Source organism: Canis lupus, chromosome 18 (genome assembly GCF_011100685.1).
Source record: "Canis lupus familiaris isolate Mischka breed German Shepherd chromosome 18, alternate assembly UU_Cfam_GSD_1.0, whole genome shotgun sequence".
Lineage (NCBI taxonomy): Eukaryota > Metazoa > Chordata > Mammalia > Carnivora > Canidae > Canis > Canis lupus.
Genome location: NC_049239.1, coordinates 54,945,786 through 54,972,862, shown reverse-complemented (window position 1 = coordinate 54,972,862; position 27,077 = coordinate 54,945,786). Strand labels below are relative to the sequence as shown.

Genomic DNA, 27,077 nt, shown 5'->3' with positions numbered 1-27,077 from the left:
CGCCTCCCGGTCGCGCAGACCGCCCGCCGGGCCGGCGCCCTCTCCCGCCTGATTGGCCGAGCGTCTCGCAGCGGCCGGGCCAACTTGCCGGGGATTGGGCGAGTGCTCAGTTTTGAAAATCGGAGGCTTCGCCGCGCTGCTCCGCGGACGCCGTGAGCCCCGGAGCCCCGGAGCCGAGCATCCGGGCCTGCCGGGGGGCTCTGCTGGGGAGGCCGCGGGGCCTGGGTCGGAGCAGCGCTCAGGAGACGCGGCGCAGTCGAGTGAGTGCGCGGGGCGGCCCGCGGGGCTAGCGGGGGGCTGGCGAGTCTCTACCTCCGCGCCAACCCCCGACCGGGGCGTGACCCCCTCCCCCCCCACCCCCACCCCCACCCCCACCCCCACCCCGCCTGGCCCTGCGGCCTGAGATGACCCTTTATCCTCCACCCGGGGCACCAGATCCCGGAAGAGTAATCATCTCCCTCCCCCTCGGGGCCTGGCACCCTGTTTTGTGCCGGGAGGCCCTTCCCTTCGCTGACCTCCGGGATGACGCCAGGTGGCATTTCTGAAGTTACCCCCTCGCTCAGCAGGGCCCCCGCCAGCTGAGCAGCGCTCCAGACTGGCCGTTGTCGGAGGCCAGTGCCGTCCCTCGCTTTGTCCCTCCGCCAGGACGTCCGCTGTCAGCGGTTCGGTTTCATCCCGCCGCCGCGGCCTCCGCTGGGGGGTCCCCCCTCCCCTCCCCCACCTCCCTTCCCCCTCCCCCTCCCCCCGAGCAACCCTGGGCTCCCGCCTTCCAGAGACTTAAACCGAACGGGCGGTGTAGCTTGTTTAAATCCAGGCCGCGCTCCTGACTTACTACTGGGTGACTCGGGCTTCTCTTTGCCTCCGTTTTCTCACTCGCACACGGGGGGGCGGGGGGGGGCGGTATCCGTGAGGTCGTGTCGTGATAATTAAATGGGAGGATGCTCCACCTGAGCATCGAGGCCGGACTCTAAATGGGAGCAGTTATTTATGATCGCGACTGTCCTCCCCTGGGGTGTGTTAGAGGGTTAAGTGCCCCACTTCCTGCACCTCAAAAAACAGGCATCGCTAAGGAGGCGGGTGGGGCCTCTGATCTAGGCGAGGCGTGAGGCAGGTGTTGGGACAGGAAGGTGAGGTCCCTTCTCCCTTCTGGGATGTCGGATTCTCTGGGTTTGTGCGCGCAGGTTCTTACACCGGCAGAAGAGATTTTTTTTTTTTTTTTTTTTTTTTTTTTTTTTGCTGTTCTTTCCAGGATCCTCCTCCTTGGCACACTGATCCTTTCTTTCTCAGGTCACCTCTGACCTGACTTCCAGTGACCCTTTCTAACTAGCCAAGCTGAGGTCTTTAAAAGACAAAAACAAAAGGACTTTCCCATGGAAGAAGCCAAAACAGTCTTTTTGCGCTTTGTGAAAGAAGCTCTCAACAACTTTGCTATTTTGAACAGATACTAAAGAGGTAAAAAAAAAAAAAGATAGAAAGGTGTTGCTTGCTGTAGCTCTTCATAAACCTTAAGTTTTGGTTTGGCTTCCTTAAACGGTTTTCTCTTTCTTGGCCTGGAACTGGGGGTCTCAACATTTTGCCAGGGACGAGTTTGGGGACAGAGAGTCCTGGGGGGAGGAATGGCAGCAGAGAGGCCATGCCCAAGAGTTGCTGGCTTCAGAGCTGTCTCTACACAAAGCTTCTGCCATCCTGCCCGACTGGCCCTGCCCTGATGAGTGCCACCTCTGGCATCTAGGAGCAGGGGCCTAACCTGGGTATGGCATGCCCTAACCTGTGTAGAATGGTGTCCCTGTGTGCGTGTATGTGCCTGGGGGAGAAGTACCTGTGGGATGTTTATTTCTAGGTGTAGGGTGGACAGGTGAATTAATGTATTCAACAAGTATTCCTTTTATGCCAGGCGCTGTGCCAGGTTCCAGGCTTTCATCTACAAGACAGACAAGGGCTTGCCCTCAGGGAGCAAATGTTTAGTGGGCAGAGACAGGTAGTAAGTAAACAGATAATACAGTTACCCAAGTGCCGTGCAGAGAATTGAAATTGTCGGATGGGATCATGGTTGTGGTCAGGCCCTCCCTGAGTTGCTGAGATCCACGTACAAACAGGAGATAGAAGTTTCCAGATAGAGAGAGATCTTGTTTGAGGAACAAAGGCTAGTGTACCCTGGAAATCAGGCTTCAGGAAGTCTTGTGAAGCTGCAACAGGACCTGGTGTTAAGCTCTCTAAGTTGTCGAGGGATCAGTGACTGAGACCCTCCATCCAGAAGTTTCCTTTTTTTTTTTTTTTTTTTAAGATTTACTTATTTATTTTAGAGAGAATAGAGAGAGCAAGAGTACAGGGACAGGGTGGAAGGGCAGAGGGAGAGGGAGAGAGAAACTCAAGCAGACTCCCAGTTGAGCGTGGAGCCAGACACAGGGCTTGATCCCATGACCCTGAGATAACGACCCCAGCTGAAACCAAGAGTTGACCACTTAACTGACTGCGCCCCCCAGGCACGCCAACCAGGAGCTTCCATCTTAGGTGGGGGTATAGATCAGGGTGGTGGGTCACTGCTGAGGCATGAGACATGTAGCCTTATGATGGCTGATGTCCATCACTCATTCATAGCCCAGTAGGGATATTTACTGAGCCCCTGCTGTGACTGTAATGAAGAGTCCAGCCTGGGGCTTTGATCAGGATCTTATAACTGAGCCTTAAGGAGGATACCTGAATTGCTGGATTTTTTTAGAAATTAAGAGAACACTGGTTTTGTATTTTCTTAAAAATAAGAGACACTGCTTATCTACTGCCCTCATGCTCTCATCCATTTCTAGGGCATTTCAGTTTAAGGGAGCGGGTGGTGGAGGGCTCTTTGAAGAGGAGCATGTCTCTGAATCCCTGCCTTCTTACCAACTCCTTTGGAATGCAGAACCCTCTGTTCACCAGCCTCTTGAAGAAACAGTTGAACCTGATGTTCTTTGGCCTGATGCCAGGGGTCAACTCATGTGTAGCCAGGGTGTCTAGCCCTTGCTCACCCACAGGTAGTAAGAGGAGAACCTACAGGCCTATGTTTGGGCAGGTAGAGAGGGGTCCACTGGCTGCGGTTTCTCCCTGACCCAGGAAAGCGGTTGGCTATGTCTTGTCATTTTAAGCACCCCCCCCACCCCAGGCCATTTGTAAGGACTGTTGCTACTAGAATTGGCTGGGAAGGGTGGACTTAAAGGGACAGTGTGCTGTGGGTGGGTGGATCGGTTTAGGAAGGCATTTGAAGAGCAAGAAGGGTGGGCCCTTCTTTTTGCAAAAATGAGGCTCGTAGATTGGCATTTGGAATTCTACACCTGCGGGAGTGGCTGTAAGCAGGAAGGGGCTCCAATCCAGGTACTAGGTGGTTGGGATTTGGAATGGGTCCTGCGCCCTGCCAGGCTCTTCCCCTTGAAGATGGGGTTCCAGCCCCAGCCCTGAGCCCTTGCACCTCTTATCTGCTTTCACGAGATAGAGCCACCATGGGGTCGACAGCCCCAGGGCCCATTCACCTGCTGGAGCTGTGTGACCAGAAGCTCATGGAGTTTATCTGCAATGTGGATAATAAGGACTTAGTGTGGCTCGAAGAGATTGAGGAGGAAGCCGAGCGCATGTTCACCAGGTAAAGGCAGGGGTGTGTTGGTGGGAGGTACCTTGGGGGCACAGGAGCCTACATCCTCACTTGACCCATGTGATAGGCTGCCAAGGGTCCCTCCAGAGTGCCCAGGGTGCAGGGAGCTACCCTAATAGAACGGAAGAGGAGGAGGAGCTGCTGGGTTGGCCCTCAGAGGATGGGGCTGCAGAGAGTTGCCTGGTAGCCTTGCACCCCATGTGTCTCCAGGAGGAAGCCCCAGATACCTGGCAGGGGACTTGCACATGGCCTATAAGAAGTTGGTGCTGGTCATCCCAGCTTGACTTGTCACTGCCAGGAAATGGGTGGGGCCAGTCTGGGTTGGGTTCTGGGGCAGCTTCAACTATCATTATGCTTATACCAAACAGAGAATTCAGCAAGGAGCCTGAGCTGATGCCCAAAACACCTTCTCAGAAAAACCGACAGAAGAAGAGGCGGATTTCTTATGTTCAGGATGAAAACAGAAACCCCATCCGGAAAAGGTGGGAAGGAGGGTCAGCTGGGTAGGTGGGGCCTGGTGGCTTGCTGCCTGCCAGGAGACTTTGATTTGCAGGTGTTAACTGGGAGCAGTGGCTGGCAGGAATAGTGGTGGATACCACGTGGGCCATGCTGAGGGGTCAGATGTCCCAGGGAAACAAAGCATGACCTTAGACCAGGGACTCCAGGGTGTGTGTGTGTGTGTGTGTGTGTGTGTGTGTGTGTGCGTGTGTGTGTGTGTGAGAGAGAGAGAGAGAGAGAGAGAGAGAGAATGTGTATGTTCTGGGCCTTGGGGGATGGGAAGAATTTCCAGAGGTGGGAGAAGAAAGAGAATCCAACCTTCTGCTTGAGTGAAAGCAGCCAGAGGTGTGGGTTAGGGGTTCCTCCTGTTGCTGCACTTGATAATGCTCATGGAAATGACTGTTGGCTGCAGAGTGCTGGGGGAAAGAGGCTGGCTCTTGGGGTCATGTGGTCCAGAGCACACACCCTAGCTCTGCCCTTCAAGGCTAAGTGTCCTTGGGTTAATTTTCTACCTTTGAGCTTCAGTTTGCTCATCTCTAAGGTGAGGATGGTCCCTACCTCTCAGGCCCATTTTGTGGATTAAGTGACAAAAAGAGTAGAGCCTCCAGCAAGATGTGTGGTGCTGTGTGACCTCAGTCAGTGGGAAATTTGTATAATCTTCCCAGCAGTTCTGTGAAGTCTGGCATTATGTGAGGTCTGGCATTATCCCAATTTGTAGGTAGTCAGGCTGAGGCTCAGAAAGGAACAGACAAGGGTCTGGGGATTGTCAGAGCCAGGACTAGAGCTTTGGTTTTCTAGCTCCAAGCCCTCTGATTCATAACCCATGTAAGCTAGTGGCTTGTGGGGAGATTGGTGCCCCCTGCTCCACTTTCAGGGTGTCCCTTGCCCCATTGAATTGTCTTAGTTTCTGCTCTGCTGCCTCCTTCAGGCTGTCCCGCAGGCTGTCCCGGAGCAGCCAGCTGAGCTCCCGGCACCTCCGCAGCAAGGGCAAGGTGGAGAAGCTGGCCACAGTGGTGGGAGAGAACGGCTCTGTCCTGCGGCGGGTGACTCGTGCTGCAGCTGCAGCGGCGGCAGCAGCTACTGCCGTGTTAGCTACCCCTTCGCCCAGCCCTGAGTCTTCCCCTGCGCTGACCAAGAAGCCTAAAAACAGCCTGGCCCAGGGCCAGCTGGTGCCCGTGGTAGAGATCGGCGTCCCAGAGCGCAAGAGTGCCGAGCAGCACCTTGGCCAGCTCAAGTCTGTCCAGACTCCTCTGGCTCCATCCCCTCCGGCCACCACTCCCGCCTCCCACAGCATCTTGCTGTCAGAGGAGGATTCAACACCCAAGAAGCCAGAGGCTGGGAGACCAGAAACCATCACTGTGAGTTCCCTGATGGCTACACCCCAGGACCCCAAGGGTCGAGGGGTTGGAACAAGCCGGTCTGCCTCCAAGCTCAGGATGGTGCAGGCCTCCCCAGGCCCGCAGGACTTGCCGGGCTCTCTGGCCTCCCCATGGCCAGGGCGGGTGCTGACTTCCATCCTGCCGGATAACTGCTCCACGCCCACGGGCACCCATGTGGACCAGCAGTCAGTGTGGCACAGCCTGATTGCCCCGTCCTCCCCTGGCTGCCAGGTCTCCCTGGCCCAGGAGTGTTCCCTGGTGGCCAAACAGGAGAAACCTGTCCGCAGGTCAAGCAGGAGGATTGGCAAGAAGGCCACTGAAGAGCCAGCTGCCTCTGCCCGCATCATCTGTGAGTCGAGGGGGTGGGGCTCAGCGGGAGGTGGATGGTCCTTGGTGCCTGGCTCAGCCAGAGGTGCTCTGGGGAACTATCTGGCAGGGAGCTGTCCCTAGAACTTTCTAAAGTGTTCCATGTCTGTGCTGTTCCCTACATAGCCACTGCTCACCAGATGTGGCTGTTGAGCTGTCAGAAAGTGGCTAGTATGATTGAGGAACTGAATTTCTAGTTCTATTACATTTTACTTCATTTAGATTTAAACTGATGGCTACCATGTATATGGGACAGCGCAAATCTAATACAACCTTCTGACTTTACAAATGAGGAAACCGAGGTCCAGGGAGGTTGGCCACAGTGTTCCTGTGGTTAATGGCCATGTTGAGGCTCAAACTTAGGCCTTTTACCCAAGGCCGCTTTCTTCCCATAGAGGCTCACTTAGATTGACCACATTTGTAGGCCGCCTCCTGTTAGCCAAACTGCTGCTCTGGAGATACTGTGGATTCTCATCACAGCAGGCTCATTCTGGCCAGACAGAGAACTGGATTTAGTGCTAGCTCAGCCGTTTACCTGTCCTGCAACCTTGAGCTGGTTACAGAAGTTTCTTTGTGGGCCTCAGCTGTTAATGTTAGCCTCTTTTTTTTTTTTTAAGATTTATTTATTTATTTGAGAGAGGCAGAGAGAGCACAAGCAGGGGGAAGAGCAGAGGGAGAGGGAGTCTTTTTTTTTTTTTTTTTTTTTTAAGATGTTATTTTTTCATGATAGACATAGAGAGAGAGAGAGAGGGGCAGAGACACAGGCAGAGGGAGAAGCAGGCTCCATGCCAGGAGCCCGACACAGGACTCGATCCCGGGACTCCAGGATCACGTCCTGGGCCTAAGGCAGGTGCTGAACCGCTGAACCACCCAGGGATCCCTGGGAGAGGGAGTCTTAAGCAGACTGCACTGAGTGTGGAGCCTGATGTGGGGCTCGATCCGACAATCTTGAGGTCATGATCCGAGCCGAAAGCAAGAGCCAGATGCTTAACCTTAACCTGCTGAGCCACCCAGGTGCCCCTAACATTAGCCATTTCTATCATCATCTGGTCCCAGCTCAGGGGGCTGTTGTTCTGGTGGGAGCAGATATTATGAGCCACAGAGGAGGATAGGCAGCTGTAAGAGTCCGGGCTGGCTGCATGGAGGAGGTGGGGTCTGAGCTGAGAGGGTTTTGAAGGATGCCTATGCTGTTGGCAGGTGGGGAAAAATGTGGGGAAGGGATCCCTGGCAGAGGAAACAGCCTGTACAAAGATCCCCAGGAATAATATGGCAAGTGATAGGCTATCTTGGGCTCATGTGCTACACAGGGGGCTTGGGCTTGACCCCACTGGCCCAGAGGATGGAGCCCCTTGTTGGTTGTTGAAAGGTCCCTGGCACTGTATGTGTGAAAAATGGCCAGAAGGAAGGGAGCAAAGGAGGCAGGGAGACCGGGGAAGAGGCCGCCACCAGGGTCCACCCAGAGGAAGGCAAGGCTGATGGAGCAGAAGGGCCAGGTTTTAAGTGAATGTGAATTAAAATTGGGGTCATTTGGTCTGCCTGGCACTTCCAGATGTAGGAAACACTAGGTTCTTGTTTGGCCCTTGCAGCCCCATTCTTAGTCTGTTAGAATCCCCTCACTTTACAGAGGAGGAACCTGAAGCTTATGGTGGCCATCTATAAAATTGGGAAACGGGCTTGAGCTCCACATTTTAGCCTTTCCGGGATGGTGAGCTGGTTGCTAAGGAGGCTTTGTGGAGAGCCCTGGAGTGTAGTTTAGGTCAGGAGGTAAGGGCACCTCACCTGCTAGGTCTCTGCCCTATCAGAGGTAAGGCTTGCTCCAGGGCCTGGAGCCTTAGGACGTGCAGTCCAGGTGTTTGACGTCCGTTTTTGGATCCTCAGAATGGCTGAGATATTTGACTTGCCATGGTGGTTACCTCAGGCCCAAGTCTGATCCTTGGAAGGGGTCTAGTAGAGCAAGTGAGCCTGGAGCTCCAGAGGGAAGGTGGGGTAGAGACTCTAGACCAGTCTGCTCACTCTAAGCCCATGGCTCATCCACCTTGAGGTGGAGGGAAGAGGGAAAGGAGGGAGACTATAAAAGGTGGTAGTTAAGCTCGGGAGTCACACGGGGCCTCGGTGACCTTGAGCACACCCTTCCCAGGACCTCGGTTTTCCTTTTACTTTTTAAAGATTTTATTTATTCATGAAACGTACATACAGAGAGAGAGGCAGAGACGCAGGCACAGGGAGAAGCAGGCCCCATGCAGGGAGCCTGATGTGAGACTCGATCCCGGGTCTCCAGGATCATGCCCTGGGCCGAAGGCAGGCACTAAACCACTGAGCCACCCAGGGATCCCTGGACCTCGGTTTTCTTATCTGTTAAATGGTGATAACACCTGCCTTGAATGTGGGTAGAGACTCCATTTTAGTGCTCGGTATGGTACCAGCTCAGTCTTTTTTTTTTTTTTTTTTTTTTAAGATTTTATTTATTTATTCATGAGAGACACAGAGAAAGAGAGAGAGAGAGAGGCAGAGACACAGGCACGGGGAGAAGCAGGCTCCATGCAGGGAGCCTGACGTGGGACTTCATCCTGGGACTCCAGGATCACGACCTGAGCCTAAAGCAGATGCTCAACCGCTGAGCCACCCAGGCGTCCCAATGTTAGATTTTTTTTAATGAATAAAATAATTAACTCTTTTCCACAACAAAACTGTAATGAGGAGACTGGTACTCTTCTACATCCTGCAGCTCTTTGGAATGTGTGGCTTAAAAGAAGGCAGCTGGATTCTATACTCACATCTGTTGCCTAGTGTTGTTTGGGTTAAAACGTATGAAGAAAAGTTGGCCTCATGCAGATCCATAGTTGGAAAAGAGAGGAGTACTTTAAAAGTCTTTTCAGATAATTTGTTCATATTCAACAAGTGGCGGCTTCTTAGAGGCTCCTTGCAGTGTGGAATCAGAAGCTATCATTGATTCCACTTTGGTCTGTCTCACCTAGCATTGCTTTTGCACTTTCAGGCTAAATCCCAGCACAGTGAAAAAGCAAATTTATGTTTTTGTGTTATGATGAAAACAGCTAGGACTTCACAGATCCCCCCCCGAAAGGGTCTCAGGCACTTGACTTCCAGGAGTTAGAGAATATGCTTTGGGAGCCTCTGGCCTAGACATCCTTCTGCTCCCTGCCAACCCTACCTCTTGGTTTGTGCCTGTCTTTTCCTTCATATCTCAGCATCTAGACCAGCTCAGGTCCCCACTATGGTCTTTCAGAATCCTCACCTCTTTTCTGTCTTCACACATAGCATATGTCTTTCACCATTTCATCATTATTTGATGGTTACGTAGACCAGATAGTGGCTCTGGCTGTTTTGCTCACCATTGGGTCCCTGGGGCTTGGCTCAGGGCCTGATCCATATTAGGCCCTCAAAGAGTAATTGTTGAATGAATAAGCTTCTTTGTGTTGGGCCCCATGCTGGATGTTGGGGGCCTGGAGTCAGACATTGTCCCTCTTCTCAAGATCTTTCTAGCCCGGTGAAGGAGTCAAGAGGTGCCCTCAGATGGGAAGCTTGCCAGCTAGGGAGTAGTAGGAGACATAAAGCCAACAGCTCTACTGAGGATGCTAGGAGTAGAGAGAATGTGCTCAGGGCCTCTCACCCGGTGAAGGGAGTGGTGTCTAAGGTGGAGGGGGCCTGAGTCTAGTGAAGGGAGGTCTCTGAGGTGGAGAGGTCTGGCTGCAGATGAAGAGTGGCCAAGCCCCAACCAACACCTGGCTCTCTGGATCTTTTGCAGTGGCACTTTCTGAGGCATCATTTGTTCATTTGTTTTCCCCTCAGGTCACAGTTACCTGGAGAGGCTCTTGAATGTTGAGGTGCCCCAAAAAGTTGGGTGAGTTCAGTTCTAGGGCCTGGGAACCTTTCTAGGGCAGGGCACGTGGATACCTTTGCAGGGAAACCTCAGGGGTACAAACGTTTCCTGTGCCCAAGCCTGCCTTCCTTGTGGGGACTGCCTACTGCTGCAGCCCCACCCCATTCTAACCCTGCAGCAGATAATACAGGTGTCAGCCCGGGCCTTTACCCTGGGGTGTGGACTCCATGAGTTGTCAAATGCAAAGGCCTGGGAATGAGGTAGTGCAGGTGTGAGGAGCTACATTCCTATCGCGATGGGGGAAGGTGGGGATGGTGTGGGGGCTGAGAGGGCTCCCTGCTCCAGGATTACACCCCAGCACTGCTTTTCCTTGAGGCCCCACCTTGCCATCACTAAAACTAGGACCCTCCTGCCCCTGCTTTGGGCTGGGGAAATAGGGTGACTGGGCAGACCTCCTGGCTTTGCTGGCCCTATGGTGAATCGAGGGCAGGCCTCACAAGAAACAAGGGATGGTGGCGGCTCAGCGGGGCACAGTGGTTTGGGGTGGAGCTAGGGAAGAGCTGACCTCCTGAATCAGGCCCTGATGGGGTGAGTGCAACCAAATCCAGAAGCCAACTGCCCTTGCCTGCCTAGGTGGCAGGCATCCAGGGAGCCCCCGGCTCTGGCTGCTGTCCTGGCCTGCCTGGCACTGTGGGTTTGTGACCCAGGCCAGGGCATCTGATGGTTTAGGGAGGGATCCTGTGAGGACTCAGGCTAGGTGGGTGGGTCCCACATGCCTCTTGCTCTACTTTCAGCCGTGAGCAGAAGCCCAGCGAGGAGGCTGAGCCAGTAGAGGCAGCTGAGCCAGAGGTAAGGCAAGCAAGCCAAGGAGCAGAGGGCTCATGGGCCTGTGAGTCTCAGGTGAGACCCCAGAGTCTTGGTTCCTCCCCTAGGTCTCCAAGGATGACAGGAGTACCTTGTGCTCCCGTAGTGCCACCAAGATCGCCATTAGCACACCTGGCTCGAGGCCTTTGGCTGGTGGCCAGGAAACACCCTCTGAAGGGCAGCAAGGTGAGTCTTTCTGACCTGCCGTGTGCAGAAACCAGGGCCGAAGTGGCGCTGGTGTCCTTGGCCTGACTTTTTATCTGGGGAGAGGGAGGCCCATATTCTGGGCTATTGGCCAAAGGTAAATGGGACCCCAGCGTGTGTAGATCTCCTTTGGGTCTGCAGGTTTCATTTCCCACCTTTTGGCTGCAGCTGCTGCTGAGTGCCATGGGAGTGGCCATGGGTGGTTGGTGTATGAAGCTGGGAAAGGGTTGGGGGCCTCAGGTGAGGCACTGACTGTGAATATGCCAGGCTAAGAGACTTGGGCGCCTCTCCCGGGGGTAGCAGGAGGAACTCTGTGCTGGGGTGTGAACACCTGGCCTTGTTGTGTCTCTGTTGCTGGCCTACTTCTCACCTTTGTGGGTGCCCTGTGTGAAGAGGACAAAGGTCTGTGAGAGTTTGCAGTTTCCATGGGCTTCTGTTCCTGAAAGCTACCTCTTGCCCACCCCTCGCAACCCTCCCCCCAGATCTCACTGTTCGAGGTAGACAGACACAATTGGGGCCACCTCAATAGGATTGTCCTGCCATTCTTGTCTCAGGGGCCCAGCATGGAGAGTGAGGGGTCCGTGGGCTGGGCATAGCAGGCTGGGCTCCAGATGTCCACACATTTCTCAAGGCCAGTTGGTGCTGAGGCTGATGACTTCTGCCACTGGTCACCCTGGGGTCTGCCAGGAAGAGAGCCTTTCCCCTGCCATGGCTTCTGCTGGGCAGGCTTCTTCCCCTGACCCCTCCAAGCTGTCCCTGCAGCCTCACAAAATTGCTCTCTTCACAGAACCCAAGACTGACCAAGGAGATAGCCCCAAGGAGCCACCCCAGAGTGTCAGGTTTGCATCTGGGCAGTGGTGTGCAGGCCACTATTCTGAGGGTCCCAAAGCGGCATGAACTTTGACTCCCTACTCGGGGAGGGTGGGCATGTGGTCGGGGGCCTGTTTCCTCCTTACAGGGGTGGGGCTAGTACTCTGGTTTAATGAAGGAGCTGGCTCCCTGCTGTGAGACAAACCTGGGCGGGAGTGGGTAACCAGATCCTAGGCCCTGAGCTCTTCATCTTCCTGGCTGTGTGACCTAGGACAGGTCACTTTCCTTCCTCTTGGCAGCAGAGGACTAGTCAGGGAGACCCCACCCACCTCAGCAGTGCTTTTTAGTCTGGAGCTCCATGAGCCAGGCCCAGTTTTGTTCATAGGGTGACCTTTTATGGGGTATGGCTGGGGCTCTGGGGAAGGTGCTAGGGTCAGCCCTATGATATGGCTTCCGTTGTGCTATGGCAGGAGGAAGCGCAGCTACAAGCAGGCAGTGAGTGAGCTGGACGACGAGCAGCAGCTGGAGGATGAGGAGCTGCAAGCCCCCAGGAGCAAGACGCCTTCCCCACCCTGTCCAGCCAGCAAAGTGAGTGGGCATCTGCCCTCCCTGCTTGACATCCACCCCTCCCCCTCCTCCACCATGAGTCCTTACCCTGGTCCTCACCTTATCCAGGTGGTACGGCCCCTCCGGACCTTCCTGCACACTGTGCAGAGGAACCAGATGCTCATGACCCCAACCTCGGCCCCCCGTGGCAGTGTCATGAAATCCTTCATCAAGCGCAACACTCCCCTGCGTGTGGACCCTAAGGTGAGGGAGCCCATACCCCTGGACCCCTGGCCAAGCTTTGCTAGAGTGGGGTAGTATGGCTGAAGGCTCCAGTCTGTCTCCTCGGCTGCTGGGAGTAGCATGGATCTGGGCACCTGTGGCCTGGCACCAGTCAAGGGCTAGCTCCATCCTCTACGGCCATGGGCTGCCTCAGTATTTAGCACTGTTCTGGCTTCCTGGGCTCTGCACTACAGCTCAGAGCCTTAGCCGGCTCTGTGTGACTCCCTGGTTTTGGCCCCGAGCTGGGAAGTAGTAGAAATGGCATAGCTGGTCATTGCCATGACCACCATGACCATCTGTCCCCATATTCCCTACACCTCTCTGGTGGCTTGAGTTGTTAAGGTGAGGGACATACACTGGGGATGAGGTGAGACAGGTGAGGATGGGTACTGGTGAGACAGGAGGAAGCCAGAGGGTGGGGCTGCTGCTGATGAGAGGGTGCAGGCCCCAAGTGATGAGAAGGTGCAGGCCCCAAGTGATGCTGGCATAGCCAAGAAGATGGCCTGCTTTCAAGGAGTCCCCCAGCCTGGCATTAACTCCTGGCTTTTTCTTGTCTCCTCTTGCCCACAGTGCAGCTTTGTTGTAAGTAAAGCTTTTTCCTGTCCTGGTAACCTAGTTCCCCCTAAACCCATCAGTCTGTAGCAGCACTAACACAGGAGTGGGAGGTAGGGGAGGTGGAGTGGGAGGTAGAGTGGGAGGTGGAGTAGGAGGTGGAGCGGGAGGTGAAGAGGGAGCAGCAAAGGGGGCAGGGGAGCCTTGAGGCATTGGGTGACTGCCTGGAGACCCTTGGTGTCCTCCCTCCACAGGGCCTGTCCTCTCCGCCTTCGTCTCTGCTCCCAGGAAGACAAATGTTGATCTCAGGGCCTCCTTGAAGCCAGAGGAGGCAGAGGGGGTGCAGCCTGCAGGCTGATTACTGGGGCCATAGCTTGAATTTCCCCACGGCACCTCCCTCCCCACTCCCAGCACCGGACTCCCCCTCAGGGTCAGGCACTGAGAAGAGAACAGATAAGTTGCCTCTCGTCCTCAGAGCTGCTGAGATTTATTGGGTCACAGACCTGACTCCTGTCTCGAGGGGCAGAGCAGTGCAGGAAACCATGGCTGAAGGCTGGGTCTTATGGGGGAGTGCTGGAATTGTCCACAGCAGCCTCTGGAGAGAAGGCCACAGAAGCTGTTCTCTTCTCAGATACCTCGGAGCTGAGCCAGGCCACAGCCCTGAGGAAGGAGCCCCAGAGAGCTGGGATCTGCCCAGCCTGTAGTCTTGGCTTCCTGGAGTCTCCTAGGTTGCAAGGCCACATCCTTTGTACCCACTGGTGCTTCGAAGGGCCTTCTACTAGGACGGCTTCTGCCTCTTAGCTGAGGGCCTGGGGTTTGGCGGGTCCAGGGGCTTCTCAGCAGCTGGACAGGTAGGCCTCCGAGCTTGCTTCTCCTGCAAGGAGCCTGGTCCCCTTTGGTTGGACGAGGTGATGGCATGCCTTCCAGCATGCAGGCAAGTGGGCTGTGTGGCCTTACACAGTGACGTGTGCCAGGCTCCTGAGCTCACAGCAGCGAACTAGACTTGGACTTGCTCTTGCTACAGAGAACTTCCATGCCCCACACAGACTTGATTGGAACCTGGCAGGCCTTGTGGGGATGACCGAGAGGTCCCAGGAGCTGTCCTTTCCTGCTTTGGGGAGCCCAGGTCCCTCGCAGGGCATCTGGAGGTGGTAGGACAGTTCTCAGGAGACGTGGTCCTAAGTGGGTCACAGGGACCTCGGGGCCTTGGACTAGTTTCCTAACCTTTAGCTGAGTTTCCTTTGGCTACGGATTGAGATTGAAGTCATTTCATAGATGTGGGTGAACCAGAGTCCTGTGTTCCAAGCACCCAGCACAGGGCTTGGTGTGACACAGTTTTTAGTAAAAGGCAGAGAGACTGCTCAGCTGAGGCCCCTGGAGGCAGAAGGGGCTCAGCAAGCTTTTGGTTTTCTCACCTCTAGGGAGCAGAGACCACCCACCTACCTCGGAGGGTGGGGGCAGAGGATGTGCATGTGGGTTCTGACACAGACAACTCTTACTTTCTTCCATAAAATTCACAATGCCCAGGATAGTCTCCCTGACCTCTGCTGGGAAATTTTAACACTCAGCCTTCAGGAGTAAAACAGGTTTTGCTGAGCCCTATGGGAAGCAGGAGTCTGGTTGGCACTTAGGGCAGGAAGGGAGAGAGGGGGTGGTGGGTGCTCTGGGTGGCTCGTGACTTTCACCTCCAAGGAGCTTTCCTCAGTGGAGAGCAGGGGGTAAGAGTCAGCTTCCTGCTCGGCACCCTGTGTGGGTGACCTTGAACCTGCATAATTAGACCTTTTCCAAACGTGGAGTGTTTGCAGCTACTGTTCCTGAGAAACTCTGTTTTAGCAGCGTGTTCTTTCCTCTCCGTCGCACGTGGTGATGGCACCCATGCCTGTGGCGGGCCTTCCCGTCTGTCTCACAGTACTTTGGGCTCTATCTGTTTCTCTTCAATAGCTTTCTCTTTGTTTGGATCAGATACACTTTCCTGATTTATTTTCATGTTTACTGACACTTGCCTGTCTTTTCCATTCTGCTCTTGGACCTACATACTGAATTTTTCATCTCCCGTGACTGTATTTTGAGTTCTAAAATTTCCAATTTGCTTTTTTTGAGATCTGTTTGCTGAGATTTTCTCTTTTGTGACTTGTCTTAAGAATGTGATTTTCTGGGCAGTCTGGGTGGCTCCGCAGTTTAGCGCCACCTTCAGCCCAGGGTGTAATCCTGGAGACCGAGGATCGAGTCCCAGGTCAGGTTCCCTGCATGGAGTCTGCTTCTCCCTCTGCCTGTGTCTGTGCCTCTCTGTCTCTGTGTGTCTCATGAATAAATAAAACCTTAAAAAAAAAAATGTGATTCCTGTCAAGACATTTTTATAAGAGCAGCTGAGACGTCTTTGTCAGATAAGTCTAACATCTCTCATCTCAGCATTGGTGGCTGCTGATGGTCTTTACAAGGGAGCTGAGGTTTTCCTGGTTCTTAGTATGCTGAGGAATTGTGGATTATATCCTGGCTATTTTGAATATTATGTTAGAATATGTTGAATATTATGCATGTTGTTTAAATCTTAAAATGTTGGTATTTTGCTCTACTGGTGACCCACCTGGTTGGTTCAGGGTATGAGTGCCACCCTGGCTTCTGTGGGGTATGGTTCCAATGTTCAGATTGCAAAGCCTCTGCAGTGCTCTTTGGATCTGTCCTGGGTGTGTTGGTCGGTGGTCAGGATGGGATCTGGCAGGTGGTCTGTGAGTTTAATTCTCAGAAGTTTTTGATAGAATAGTTATGGTCAGCTTCATGCCTCTGCAGCTTATGGTTGAGCCCTGGAGTTCACAAATACCCTAGTCTCCTTTTCTCTATCCATCTGGTACATGTTACTTCTCTGGGGTTCTTCCCCTCTGTCTCCAGCGAGGAAACTGGGGCTTTAGTTACCCTGTTGTGCTGTGTGCTTCCAAGACCTCATCCAGAGTCACCTGGTGGGGAGACAGAAAGGAGGAGCAGCATTTCCACGACCTTTCAGGATCACAGCTCCATAGTGTGGAGGGGATGCTTCTCCTTCCTCAGAGTTTTGACTCTGCAGGATCTTGTAACTGCTGCTGTCCCCAGGCCACAGGGTTGCTTATGGCCTGGGACATGAGAGGAGGAAGAAAAGGACAAACCAAAACTGGGGTCTCTGCATACTCTGAGCATTCAATGTCCCCTTTCCAGTTCTTGAGTTAGAATGAGAGGGCCTTTCCCAGATTCTGTCTGTCGGCATCCTTGGATCCCGTTGGGGGTTCAGACCTCATTGAGTTTAGACTAGAGGGAAAATCATGGTAAACTTGCTGTGGGTTCAGTGATGCTTCAAAGCCTGATCTTCCCCATCTGTCTGCTCATATAGCTGCTCCATGCAGTTGGGTCTTACGGCCACATTCAGTGGGAGAGGCAGTGTGGAGTGTATCTACCCACAACCAGAGGAGCCCTTCTCTCTGTCTTTAGAGTTTTCTTACCTTGGGGCCAGATTTCTAGGTGGGAAATCTACAGTCTAGGCCAGAGGCCAGGAGAAATGGAGAGTCACTAATACAAGGAGGGGGCCTATGGGTGGCCAAGCCCAGAGGTGAGAGTCTGATGGAGCCAGGTAGGGGTGAGGGCCCTGGTCTAGGTAGGTCCCAGCCCCCACCCTCACATCCCAACCATCAGGGGGAGAAAGTATCAGTCTTGTCCTTGGCCAGGGAGTGCTTGAAGCCCCCACCTATGCCCTCTGGTTGCCCACTACTGTGTCCCTGGGGCTTTCTGGGCACACAGGGGAGGAAGGTCCCAGCATTGAATTGCTAACCAACCAGCTAGTACTTTAAAAAAAGTTGTGGCTAAAATCATTGCGTACGTGTATCACAGGGAGTTTGGAAAATATGCCATCCTTAATATATCTCACTAGCCCATAGTAATCTGTGTTAACATTTGGCCGTATTTTATTTTTTTCAAATATTAAGCGACATAAAAGAGTATTTGTATGTGTGTGTACACATAGTGTAAAAGTGACAAAGCATAGTAATAACGACAAACACATACCCGCCACCCCCCACCCCAGATAGAACGTGAACTGTAACTTTTCTACTCGTCTGTCCCTTCCCGGTCTCATCCTTTCTCTTCGAAGACAAGCGCACTTTAAACATAGTTAGAGTCAATCCAGTTTTGAGCCTGATTTTTGCACTGCTGCGACTTAGCAGGGTGCAGTCAAGGGCACTTGGAAGGCCTTCCGGTGCCCCCAGAAGGACTGAAGCCCAGGCCTCAATCTGGTTGGGGAGGGAGGCGTGTTTGGGGGTGCCTCTGCCCCTCAAGCCATCTGGTGGGGACCTGGGGGTCTGCGGGGAAGTGGTAGGGGGTTGTCCCCACATCAGGGCCTTGTTCACCCCTCCCACTCCGCCCCACCCTGCCCCAGGAGAAGGAGCGGCAGCGCCTGGAGAACCTGCGACGGAAGGAGGAGGCTGAGCTGCTCCGTCGGCAGAAAGTGGAGGAGGATAAGCGGCGGCGGCTGGAGGAGGTGAAGCTGTAAGTGGCCTGGCTCTGGCCTACCCCGGCCTACCCCGGCCTCTGTGGGCTCCCTGTGACTGCCCTGTGCCCGCAGGAAGCGTGAAGAGCGTCTTCGTAAGGTGCTGCAGGCCCGGGAGCGTGTGGAGCAGATGAAGGAGGAGAAGAAGAAGCAGATTGAGCAGAAGTTTGCTCAGATTGACGAGAAGACCGAGAAGGTACGAGCCTTGGGCTGGTGGGCAGCCACACTCCGGGCTGGGCTGTACCCTGGCGGGCCCCAAGCACATCAGACTTGGTGGTCTGTGGCTTCCGGGTGCCACCCTCCCCTGGGCAATGGGGAACAACTGGGGTTGCAGGGGCAGTGGGTGCAGAGTTCTGGGCCCATGCTGCAGGGCTGAGTGAGGAGGAGTATGCTCTAATGGGCACATATGGATGGGCTCTACAGGCCAAGGAAGAGCGGCTGGCTGAGGAGAAAGCCAAGAAAAAGGCCGCAGCCAAGAAGATGGAGGAGGTGGAGGCACGCCGCAAGCAGGAGGAGGAGGTGCGGCGGCTCAGGCGGCTCCAACAGGTACAAGGACAGGTGGGCAGAGGGGCTTAGTGCAGAAGGTGGGGAGGTGCCTCAGCCCCCGAGCACCACCGAGCACACCCCCTTGTGGGGTTGGTCTTGGTGGCTCTTGTTGCTTTAAGCCTGGAGGAGGCTCAACACATATCTGGCAGATGGATGGTGACAGTGACTTGTATCCGTAGAGATGACAGTTTTCCGTAGAGATGACAGTTCGAAGGTTAAATATATATGGACTCCGGAGCCAGGCGTTCAGTCTCAGCTATGCCACTTAGTAGCTGTGTGACCCTGGGCAAGTTACTTGACCTTGCTGGGCTTCAATTCCTAGAGGTTACAGTGGTGTCTGCTTGAGAGGATTGGTGTGAGGATTGCACATTTTGCCTTAAAGAGTAGGGGTTTACTTCCCTGGGGGAATTGTCAGTCCTGGGACAATAGGGAACACAAATCTGTCAATAGGGGGTTATAATAGTAATAACTACAAGTTATTTAGTATTTGCTATGTGCCAGACACTGTCCTAAGTATGTTTGGTGTATGAACTCAGCAACTTGATGAGGTGGTAGGTATTACTGTTGTTCCTGTTTGATCAGTGAGGAAACCGAGGCCAGAGAGCTCAAGCCACTTGCTTGGGGTCACACAGCTCGTGAGTCTGGCTCCAGTCTCCACCTTTAACTAATGACTCTCTTGCTGCACCAAAAGCGGTTTTCAGAATGGCAATTCTTGAGGAACTTTGCTCAGGGTGTCCCTGTTGGGAAGGAGCAGGCTCTCTGGCCAGGCTCCCCTGGCTGCTCCCCCTGACCTCTCTCTCACTTCTCTGGCCCCTGGGCTGGCACCAGGGCCCTCACCTTGTGGTCCAATCACAGGACGAGGAGGAGCGCAGGCACCAGGAGCTGTTGCAGAAGAAGAAGGAGGAGGAGCAGGAGCGGCTGCGCAAGGTGGCCGAGGCCAAGAGGCTGGCGGAGCAGCGGGAGCAGGAGCGGCAGCTGGCGGAGCAGCGGGAACAGGAGCGCAGGAAGGAGCAGGAGCGGCTCCAGGCCGAGAGGTGAGGGGCCTGCGCCCTAGCCGCCCAAGGTGGCATCATGCCGTCATGCCACCTGCTCCCCTGTGAGGGTGTGGAAGAGAGACGTGCAGCCAGCAGCAGGAGGCAGCTCCCCTCTTTACTTGGGGGTCTGCAAAAGGACAGGCTCTTTTGCTGGGGGTGGGAGGGGGGCCCAGGACTCTGCTTCGTGTCCTGACCAGCTCTTGCTTGGTCCCCAGGGAGCAGCAGGAGCGGGAGCGGGAGCGGGAGAAGGCCCTGCAGTTACAGAAGGAGCGGCTGCAGAGGGAACTGGAGGAGAAGAAGAAAAAGGTAAAGGGGAAGCAGGCCTAGGACTCCCATGGGTCTGTGCCGAGCTCTGGGCCACCTTGAGAGCTCCTGGGTTAGGAGCTGCCTCGCCTGCCCTGCCTGTCCTGCCCATGGGGTTGACATGGGGCAGGGAGGGGGGCACAGACAGGGGTTGTGCTCACAGGCAGGGTCTCTAACACCTGGTGTCCTCTGGGCCCCAGGAGGAGCAGGAGAGGCTGCGGGAGGAGCGGCTGGCTGAGGAGCAGCAGAGGAAAGCCAAGGAGGTGGCGGTGACCGGCAAAGGCCTGAATGTGACTGTGGATGTGCAGGTGAGGCCAGGCACCCAGAGGAGAGGGCCCCCCGGCTCTAGTTCTTCACCTCCCAGTAGCTGGAGGCACAGACTGTGTATTAGGAGTGTAAGAGAGAGGAAGGACACAAGTGGCCCAATTGTTTTTACTATTTTTGGTAAGTATGTTTTCTTACTCTGGAAGTAGAATTTGTTGTAAAGAAAAAAAAGCAGCAGCTAGGTTTCTCTTAGAGGAAAACTCTAAGTCTGGTATTTATCTTTCTATAATTTGCACATATAAACCTCTGTGCACATACACTCACACTCTCACACCCACACTCACATACTCCTCTGGTCACACTCACACACTCCTACACTCTCACGTGTTCACACACACTGTCACACTCATACACTCAGACTCATATACATACACAGACCAGTCTCCCACACACAGAGTCTTCAATGGGCACTGTCCTTACATACTGTGTCGGTTGGCTCAGGCTGCTGTCACAAACTGCCACTCTGGGTGGCTTAAACAACAGTTCTGGAGGCTGGAAGTCGCGGGTCAGGGCACCAGCCCATTCAGTGTCTGCTGAGGTTCTTCTTCCTGGCTCACAGATGGTCATCTTCTCCCTGTATCCTCATGTGGCAGAAAGGGAGAGGGGGCTCTCTGGGGCCTCTGTGCTTGGGGCACTAATCTCACTCATGAGGCCTCCACTCTCATGACCTCATCACCTCCAAAGGCCCCACTTCCCAGTACCATCATATCAGGGGTTAAGATTTCACAGAAGAATTTGGGGGGCGCAGGGGCACAAACAACATTTAGTCTATAACATACACCATTTGGCAGCTTGATATTTTCTCCTTCCATTTAGTATGTTGTAGACATCTGTGTGTTTCAGTACTTCCATATCTCATATTTGATGGCTGCATACCAGTTACTTGTGCTAGAATTTTCTTTTTCTAAGATTTTATTTATTTATTTGTTTGTTTATTTATTTATTTATTTATTTGGGGAGCATGTGAGCAGTGGGAGGGGCAGAGGAGAGAGAGCATCTTAAGCAGATTCTGTGATGAGCATGGAACCTGATGCAAGGCCCTGTTTCAGGACCCTGAGATCATGACCTGACCCAGAACCAATGGTGGGGTGCTCAACCCAGTGAGCCACCCTTGTACAAGCCACTCCTTATACCAAAATTTCTTTAACAAGCCTTTGTTGATTAACACTTAGGCAATTTCCAGCTTAACGCTGTTATCAGCAAAATGTATGTGGAAAGGTTTTCATTGCCATATAGTTCCTGATAACAAAAATTTGGAAATGTGCCGAATGTTTATCTATAACAGATAGTTAAAAAATTTCCAGTCGTGGGTCTTCTAGTGGAGCATCCAGGGCTGTCAGAAAGGAGACACACTGACCAGGAAGAATGTGTGCAATATACTTAAAACTTGAAAAAGGAAGATATAGTCATGTATGTGGTAATTTTTTTAAATTAAAAAGTGAACCTCTGAACCCTTTTTATTCCCCATGAAATGAGGGGTGGTGACCAGAGCCCCAGCACTCCTCAGTGGTGAGAGATGCCTGAATACAGGGACAGGGAGTTGACAGCCATGTTTGTCTTCTCCAGTCTCCAGCTTGTACCTCATATCAGATGACTCCCCAGGGCCACAGAGCTCCCCCCAAGATCAACCCAGATAACTATGGGATGGATCTGAATAGTGATGACTCCACTGATGACGAGGCCCATCCCCGGAAGCCCATCCCCACCTGGGCCAGAGGTAAGCAGTGCCCAGAGTTCCCCAGGAGACCTGGGTCCTCACTTTGACATCGAGGACCCTGGATGTAGTGGGTCGGCAGCTGTGGGCGTCAGGAGGCTGTTGTACCCATGGGCTGGCAGCTTGAAGTGTTGGCCCAACAAGCCTGCGTTGGGCCTTGGGATGTGCCCAGGGAAGGGTGGGTACTCTACGGCCAGTGGGCTCATCTGAGGACCAGATCTACAGTATTGGGCACCTCTGTTCTCAACAAACATGTTAAATTATGACTGGCTGCTGATGCTGGGTGTTTCAGCTCAGGCTCTGTGCCCCTCTTTGGAGCCCCACGCAATGGGCCAGCTGAGACTCAAATAAGCAGCTTAGGGTAGGAATAGCACCAAGAGTGGTAGCAGGTTTTAGGTAGGGCATCAAGAGCTGGAGCTGGGGAAGGCTGAGGTGGAGGCACTTGAGGATTTGACCCCAGAGTTTACAGGCCCCAGTGTTTAAACAGGAGTGTGAGTGAGGGTGACCAGGCCACCGCCACCACGACCGGGGTGCAAGGCCTACTGGGAAAGGGGTGGGCCCCGTGCAAATGATGGGCACTTTATAGAGTGTGCTGAGCTGGGGGTCAGGGTAAGATGCAGTCTCACTCCCCAGAGAGCAGGGCTCAGAACCTCAGAGAGGGTCAACTCTTTACAGAAGACAGCTTGCTTTGGTGTACCTCATCTGAACTCCATGTGAGCCAGAATCTGACTTAGTCTCCTTAACTTCTGGCATCAGGCCATCTGGGAGGTGGCGCAGGCAGCAGTCAGCGTGGCTGAGGAGCTGGATGGTTGGAAGAGCCCCCTCATGGTAGTTGACCTTCACCAGCTTACTTAAACTGGCTCAGTTTTCTCATCTGTGAAATAGGGGTGATACCAGCTGAGAAGGGTTAGTTAGGATGAAGTGAGTTAGTGTTTGTAAGTGCTGGGCACACGTTCCACCTCCTGACCCCTGTGGGGCCTCCTAAAGCCTTGTTGGCAGGGCTGTGTGTCACCCACAGCCTTGGCCCAGGGGCCCCTCAGCAAGCACCTTGTGCCACGGGACCTGCAGGCTGGTGAGAGAAGCGCTGACCACAGCAGCTGAGGATGGCAGTGTATGCTTACGTTCTGGAGCTAGGCCCCAGCTCCCCTAGTCACTAGCTGTGTACCTTTGGACAAGTCTCACCATTATAATATGGGGAGAAGAAAGGAGCTGCCTTGTGGGGATAATGAGGTCATGCAGTGAGGGCCCCAGGCATGGCCTGGCCCATGTAAGTGCCTGAGGACCTGTGTTCAGGCTAAGCTGCCAGAGGATGGCAGGATGCACAGGCCATAAGAGGATTTGCAGGGAAGGGGGCTCTGTGAGAGAAGCCACTGTGGCAGGACTGGGGGCCTGCTGGGGCGGAGAGGGTGACAGGGACCAGGGGATGGGGAGGCTCATGAGGAGCCCCCAGGCAGTGACCTGACCCTCCGTGGCCCCTACAGGCACTCAGCTAAGCCAGGCCATCATCCACCAGTACTACCACCCCCCGAACCTACTTGAGCTCTTTGGAACCATTCTCCCCCTGGACTTGGAGGACATCTTCAAGAAGAGCAAGCCCCGCTACCACAAGCGCACCAGCTCTGCCGTCTGGAACTCACCGCCCCTGCTGGGTTCCAGGCTCCCCAGCAGTCTGGCCTACAGCCTCAAGAAGTACTGAGGCCCCTGGCCCTCTTGTCAGTCTCAGCCCCTATGCATGTCTGCCCGCCCCTCTGTTGGTCTGGCGCCATCCTGCCTGGTGTTCTGTCTGGGGTTTTGGCCACGTGTATAGAAATGTTCTCCGTGTGCTGCAGGTAGAACGTGGCCCAGACCTGTTTGGAGGCTGCATTTGGTGGGTGGTTGGGGGAGAACCATCCCAGCCCCACCTGACCTGCAGACAGCACTCTGTAAATAGATTGTTATAATGCAGCTGAATTTTAGCTTCTAGTGTTCAAGAGCTAGATTAATAAAGTCTGTTCCTTTAAGCCTGCTGTGGGTATTGTGGAGATGGGGCGCCTTGGCAGAGTGCCCTGGCCCCTGGCCCCGCAGGTGTGCGTGTCTTGGGCCACTGATGGGCTGGGGGACTGAGGCCCTATTCCTTTTCCTGGAGTGTGCTTCCAGGTCACCTGGGTTCCACGTCAAGATGCTGATGCAGGGATCCCTGGGTGGCGCAGCGGTTTGGCGCCTGCCTTTGGCCCAGGGCGCGATCCTGGAGACCCGGGATAGAATCCCACATCAGGCTCCCGGTGCATGGAGCCTGCTTCTCCCTCTGCCTATGTCTCTGCCTCTCTCTCTCTCTCTCTCTCTCTCTCTGTGACTATCATAAATAAATAAAAATTTAAAAAAAAAATTAAAGAAAAAGATGCTGATGCAGTAGGTGGTTCTGATCCTGTCCCCGGGCAATGCTGAGACAAATCAGTTACTTGCATGGTGCGGCAAGTGAAGCTTTTGATTTTCTGGGGACTTTCTGATTTTCTGGGGAGCTATCTGTAGAGGGGGGCTTGTTCAATGGGAAAGACATGAGGTTGAGGTCAGGAGGACTGGGCTCTTTTTTTTTTTTTTTTTTATGATAGTCACACAGAGAGAGAGAGAGAGGCAGAGACACAGGCAGAGGGAGAAGCAGGCTCCATGCACCGGGAGCCCGACGTGGGATTCGATCCCGGGTCTCCAGGATTGCGCCCTGGGCCAAAGGCAGGTGCCAAACCGCTGCGCCACCCAGGGATCCCCAGGACTGGGCTCTTGACACAGTCTCTGGGCCCCACAGGCTTCATGCCGCATAGATGGGCAAACTACTTGACAAGGTACGCATGCTGCTAAAGCAGGAGTCCTGGTTAGAAAGGTATCTCCTGAAACTACCTTGAGCCAGTGCTTGCAAGCAGTTGAGATGTTTCTCCAGCAAAACCATGCAGCTGCTCATTAAATGCTTAGTGTCCGTGGAAGCTGGCCCTCGTCCTGCCCCATAGCTGCCTGCTGTGTTCTAATATGCGACGGCCAGCTCCTTACCATCTCCTCTAGTCCCTAGAATAGGGGTTGGTGAACTATATGGCCTTATGGGCCAAATCAAACCTCAGTCAGTTTTTGTAAAGTTTTATTGGAACCTACCCAACAGAAACAGGTGTCTGTTGCCTCCGGCTGCTGAAGGCAGAGTTAAGTAGTTGGAACAGAGGTTCTTTGGCCCACAAAGTTGAAAATACTGTGACCCTTTACAGAAAGTTTGCTGACCCCTGCTTTAGGACAAAATAAAGGCTAAAGTCCAAGAGTGCTTCAAAATGAAGTAGTGAACATACACAATAGGTAAGTTTAGAGGAATCCATCCATTAAAACCAAGCATTTGATGGTTCATTCACATAACGGTGCAGAGTTCAAACGAACTTCATGTGTTCTTGAACTAGAAATTTGTGTTGAGTCCATTGGCAAGTGTGTCTTTACCTAGAATTTATCAAAATTTTTTTTTCTTTTATGGACTGTACTTTTTAGTGTCATGTCTAAGAATTTTCTGTCTAGCCCTAGTTCTCAAAGCTTTTCTATTCTAAATGTTTTATAGTTTTACAAATAATACATTTAGGTTTATGATCTACTTTGAGTTAATTTTTTAAGTGTGAGGTTTATGTCTTTGGTTTATTTGGTTTTGGGGGCATATGATTATATGTCCAATTGTTCCAGGACCATTTGTTGAAAAGACTTTGTTTTCCACTGAATTTCTTTTTATATCTTTGTCAAGAATCAATCAGCCATATTTGTATGGGTCAATGTCTGGAGTTTCTATTCTCTTCCATTGATCTGTGAGTCTCTCCCTTTACCAATACCACATCGTCAAAGTTACTGTAGCTTGTATCCATCTTAAAAATCTATTAGTGTGATTCCTCTAACTTTATTCTTCCTTTTCAAAATTATTTTAACTTTTCTATCAATTTTGCCTCTCCATATAAGATTTAGAACGAGCTAATATATACAAAAGTGTTGTTGGGATTTTGATTGGAATTCCATTAAATCTATAAAGTTTGAGGAGAATCACATATGATAGTGAGTCTTCTAAACCCTTAATGTGACTTGTCTCTCCATTTATTTACATCTATGGCTTCTGTCATCAGCATTTCATAGTCTTAAGTATACAGATCTTAGACAAATTTTGTTGGATTTATAGCTAAGTATTTATTTTCTTGGAACGATTGTAAGTGGTATTGTTTTTCTAATTTTGCTTCCCAGTTGTTCCTTGCTGGTCTACAGAAATACAATTGATTTTTGTGTTTTGACCTTGTATCTTGTGATGCAACTAAAGCAGTATGTAGAGGGAAATTTATAGCACTAAACTATATGTTAGATAAACCTATATTTTGGTGAAGGATATAGGAGTGTTGGATCAGTGACTTCAGCTTCCACTTTAAGAAATGAGAAAAAGAAGAGCAAATAAAAGTATAAGCAGAAGAAGGGAAATAACAAAGGTGAAATAGAAATCTATAGCACTGGAGATAGAAAAATAATAGAGAAAATTTAACTGAACCAAAAGCTGATTCTTTGAAAAGCTGAAAAATAAAAATAAAAAAATTCATAAACCTCTAATTAGATTGATCTGGAGAAAAAGAAACAAATGGCCAGTGTCAGGAATGAAAGAGGTACAACCACTATAGTTTCTATAGATATCTAGAACAGCAGAAAGAATATTATGAACAACTTATGATAATAAATTGGACAATTTAGATGACCACAAAGTCCTTGGAAGATCCAAATTATTTTAGTTCAGTCAAGAAGAAATAAAAAACTTGGGATACCTGGGTGGCTCAGCAGTCAAGAGTCTGCCTTCAGCTCAGGGCGTGATCCTGGAGCCCTGGGATGGAGTCCTGCATCAGGCTCCCCGCAGGAAACCTGCTTCCTGCCACCGCCCCCCGACCCCCCCGCCCCGCCCTCGCCTATGTTTCTGCCTCTCTTTCCGTCTCTCATGAATAAATAAATCTTAAAAACAAAAAAAGGAAAATAGCTCTACTTATGAAAGAAATTGAATTTGTAGTTTAAAAGCTCACAAAGAGGGGATCCCTGGGTGGCACAGCAGTTTAGTGCCTGCCTTTGGCCCAGGGCGCGATCCTGGAGACCCGGGATCGAATCCCACGTCGGGCTCCCGGTGCATGGAGCCTGCTTCTCCCTCTGCCTATGTCTCTGCCTCTCTCTCTCTCTCTGTGTGACTATCAAAAATAAAATAAAAAGAAAAAAAAAAAACCTCACCAAGAATACTCTAGGCCTAGATCACTTTAGTGGTAAATGAAACCCCATATTCAAGAAAGAGAATACCAATTCTTTTTTTTTTTTTTTTTTTTTTTTTAACGATTTTATCTACTCATGAGAGACAGAGAGAGAGAGAGAGAGAGGCAGAGACACAGGCACAGGGAGAAGCAGGCTCCTTGCAGGGAGCCCAACATGGGACTCGATCCTGGGTCTCCAGGATCACACTCTGGGCTGAAGGCGGCACTAAACCGCTGAGCCCCCCCGGGCTGCCCGACAATACCAATTCTATATTACCTCTCTCAGGAAATTAAAGAGGAAAGAATACTTTCCCCCTTCATCAATGAGGCCAACATTGCCCTGATCCCAAAACCAAACAGAGACACTGCAAGAAGGGAAAATTAGACCCCTATCCCTCATAAACCTCAATACAAAAAGTCTTAACAAAATGATAGCAAA

At 52.5% G+C, this 27,077-nt stretch overlaps 1 protein-coding gene across 11 annotated transcripts; it reads left to right on the top strand.

The window, feature by feature from the left end:
* The first annotated feature begins 19 nt into the window (after positions 1 to 19).
* INCENP (inner centromere protein) lies at positions 20 to 23,389 on the top strand. Of its 11 annotated transcripts, none has more exons than XM_038564301.1 (20): positions 21 to 260; positions 1,288 to 1,452; positions 3,467 to 3,613; positions 3,991 to 4,104; positions 5,049 to 5,848; positions 9,673 to 9,724; positions 10,498 to 10,552; positions 10,636 to 10,753; positions 11,559 to 11,610; positions 12,052 to 12,169; positions 12,257 to 12,391; positions 12,980 to 12,991; positions 17,358 to 17,467; positions 17,544 to 17,664; positions 17,892 to 18,026; positions 18,870 to 19,048; positions 19,264 to 19,354; positions 19,552 to 19,659; positions 21,242 to 21,392; positions 22,871 to 23,389. In XM_038564301.1, the coding sequence occupies exons 3-20, from the start codon at positions 3,474 to 3,476 to the stop codon at positions 23,083 to 23,085; spliced, it is 2,706 nt and encodes a 901-aa protein (XP_038420229.1). In that variant the 5' UTR covers positions 21 to 260; positions 1,288 to 1,452; positions 3,467 to 3,473; the 3' UTR covers positions 23,086 to 23,389. The 11 variants fall into 11 exon arrangements, with proteins under 11 accessions (XP_038420231.1, XP_038420229.1, XP_038420226.1 ...); XM_038564298.1 differs by having other exon boundaries at positions 1,250 to 1,452; XM_038564299.1 differs by lacking the exon at positions 21 to 260 and adding an exon at positions 413 to 662 and having other exon boundaries at positions 1,250 to 1,452.
* The last annotated feature ends 3,688 nt before the right edge of the window (positions 23,390 to 27,077 follow it).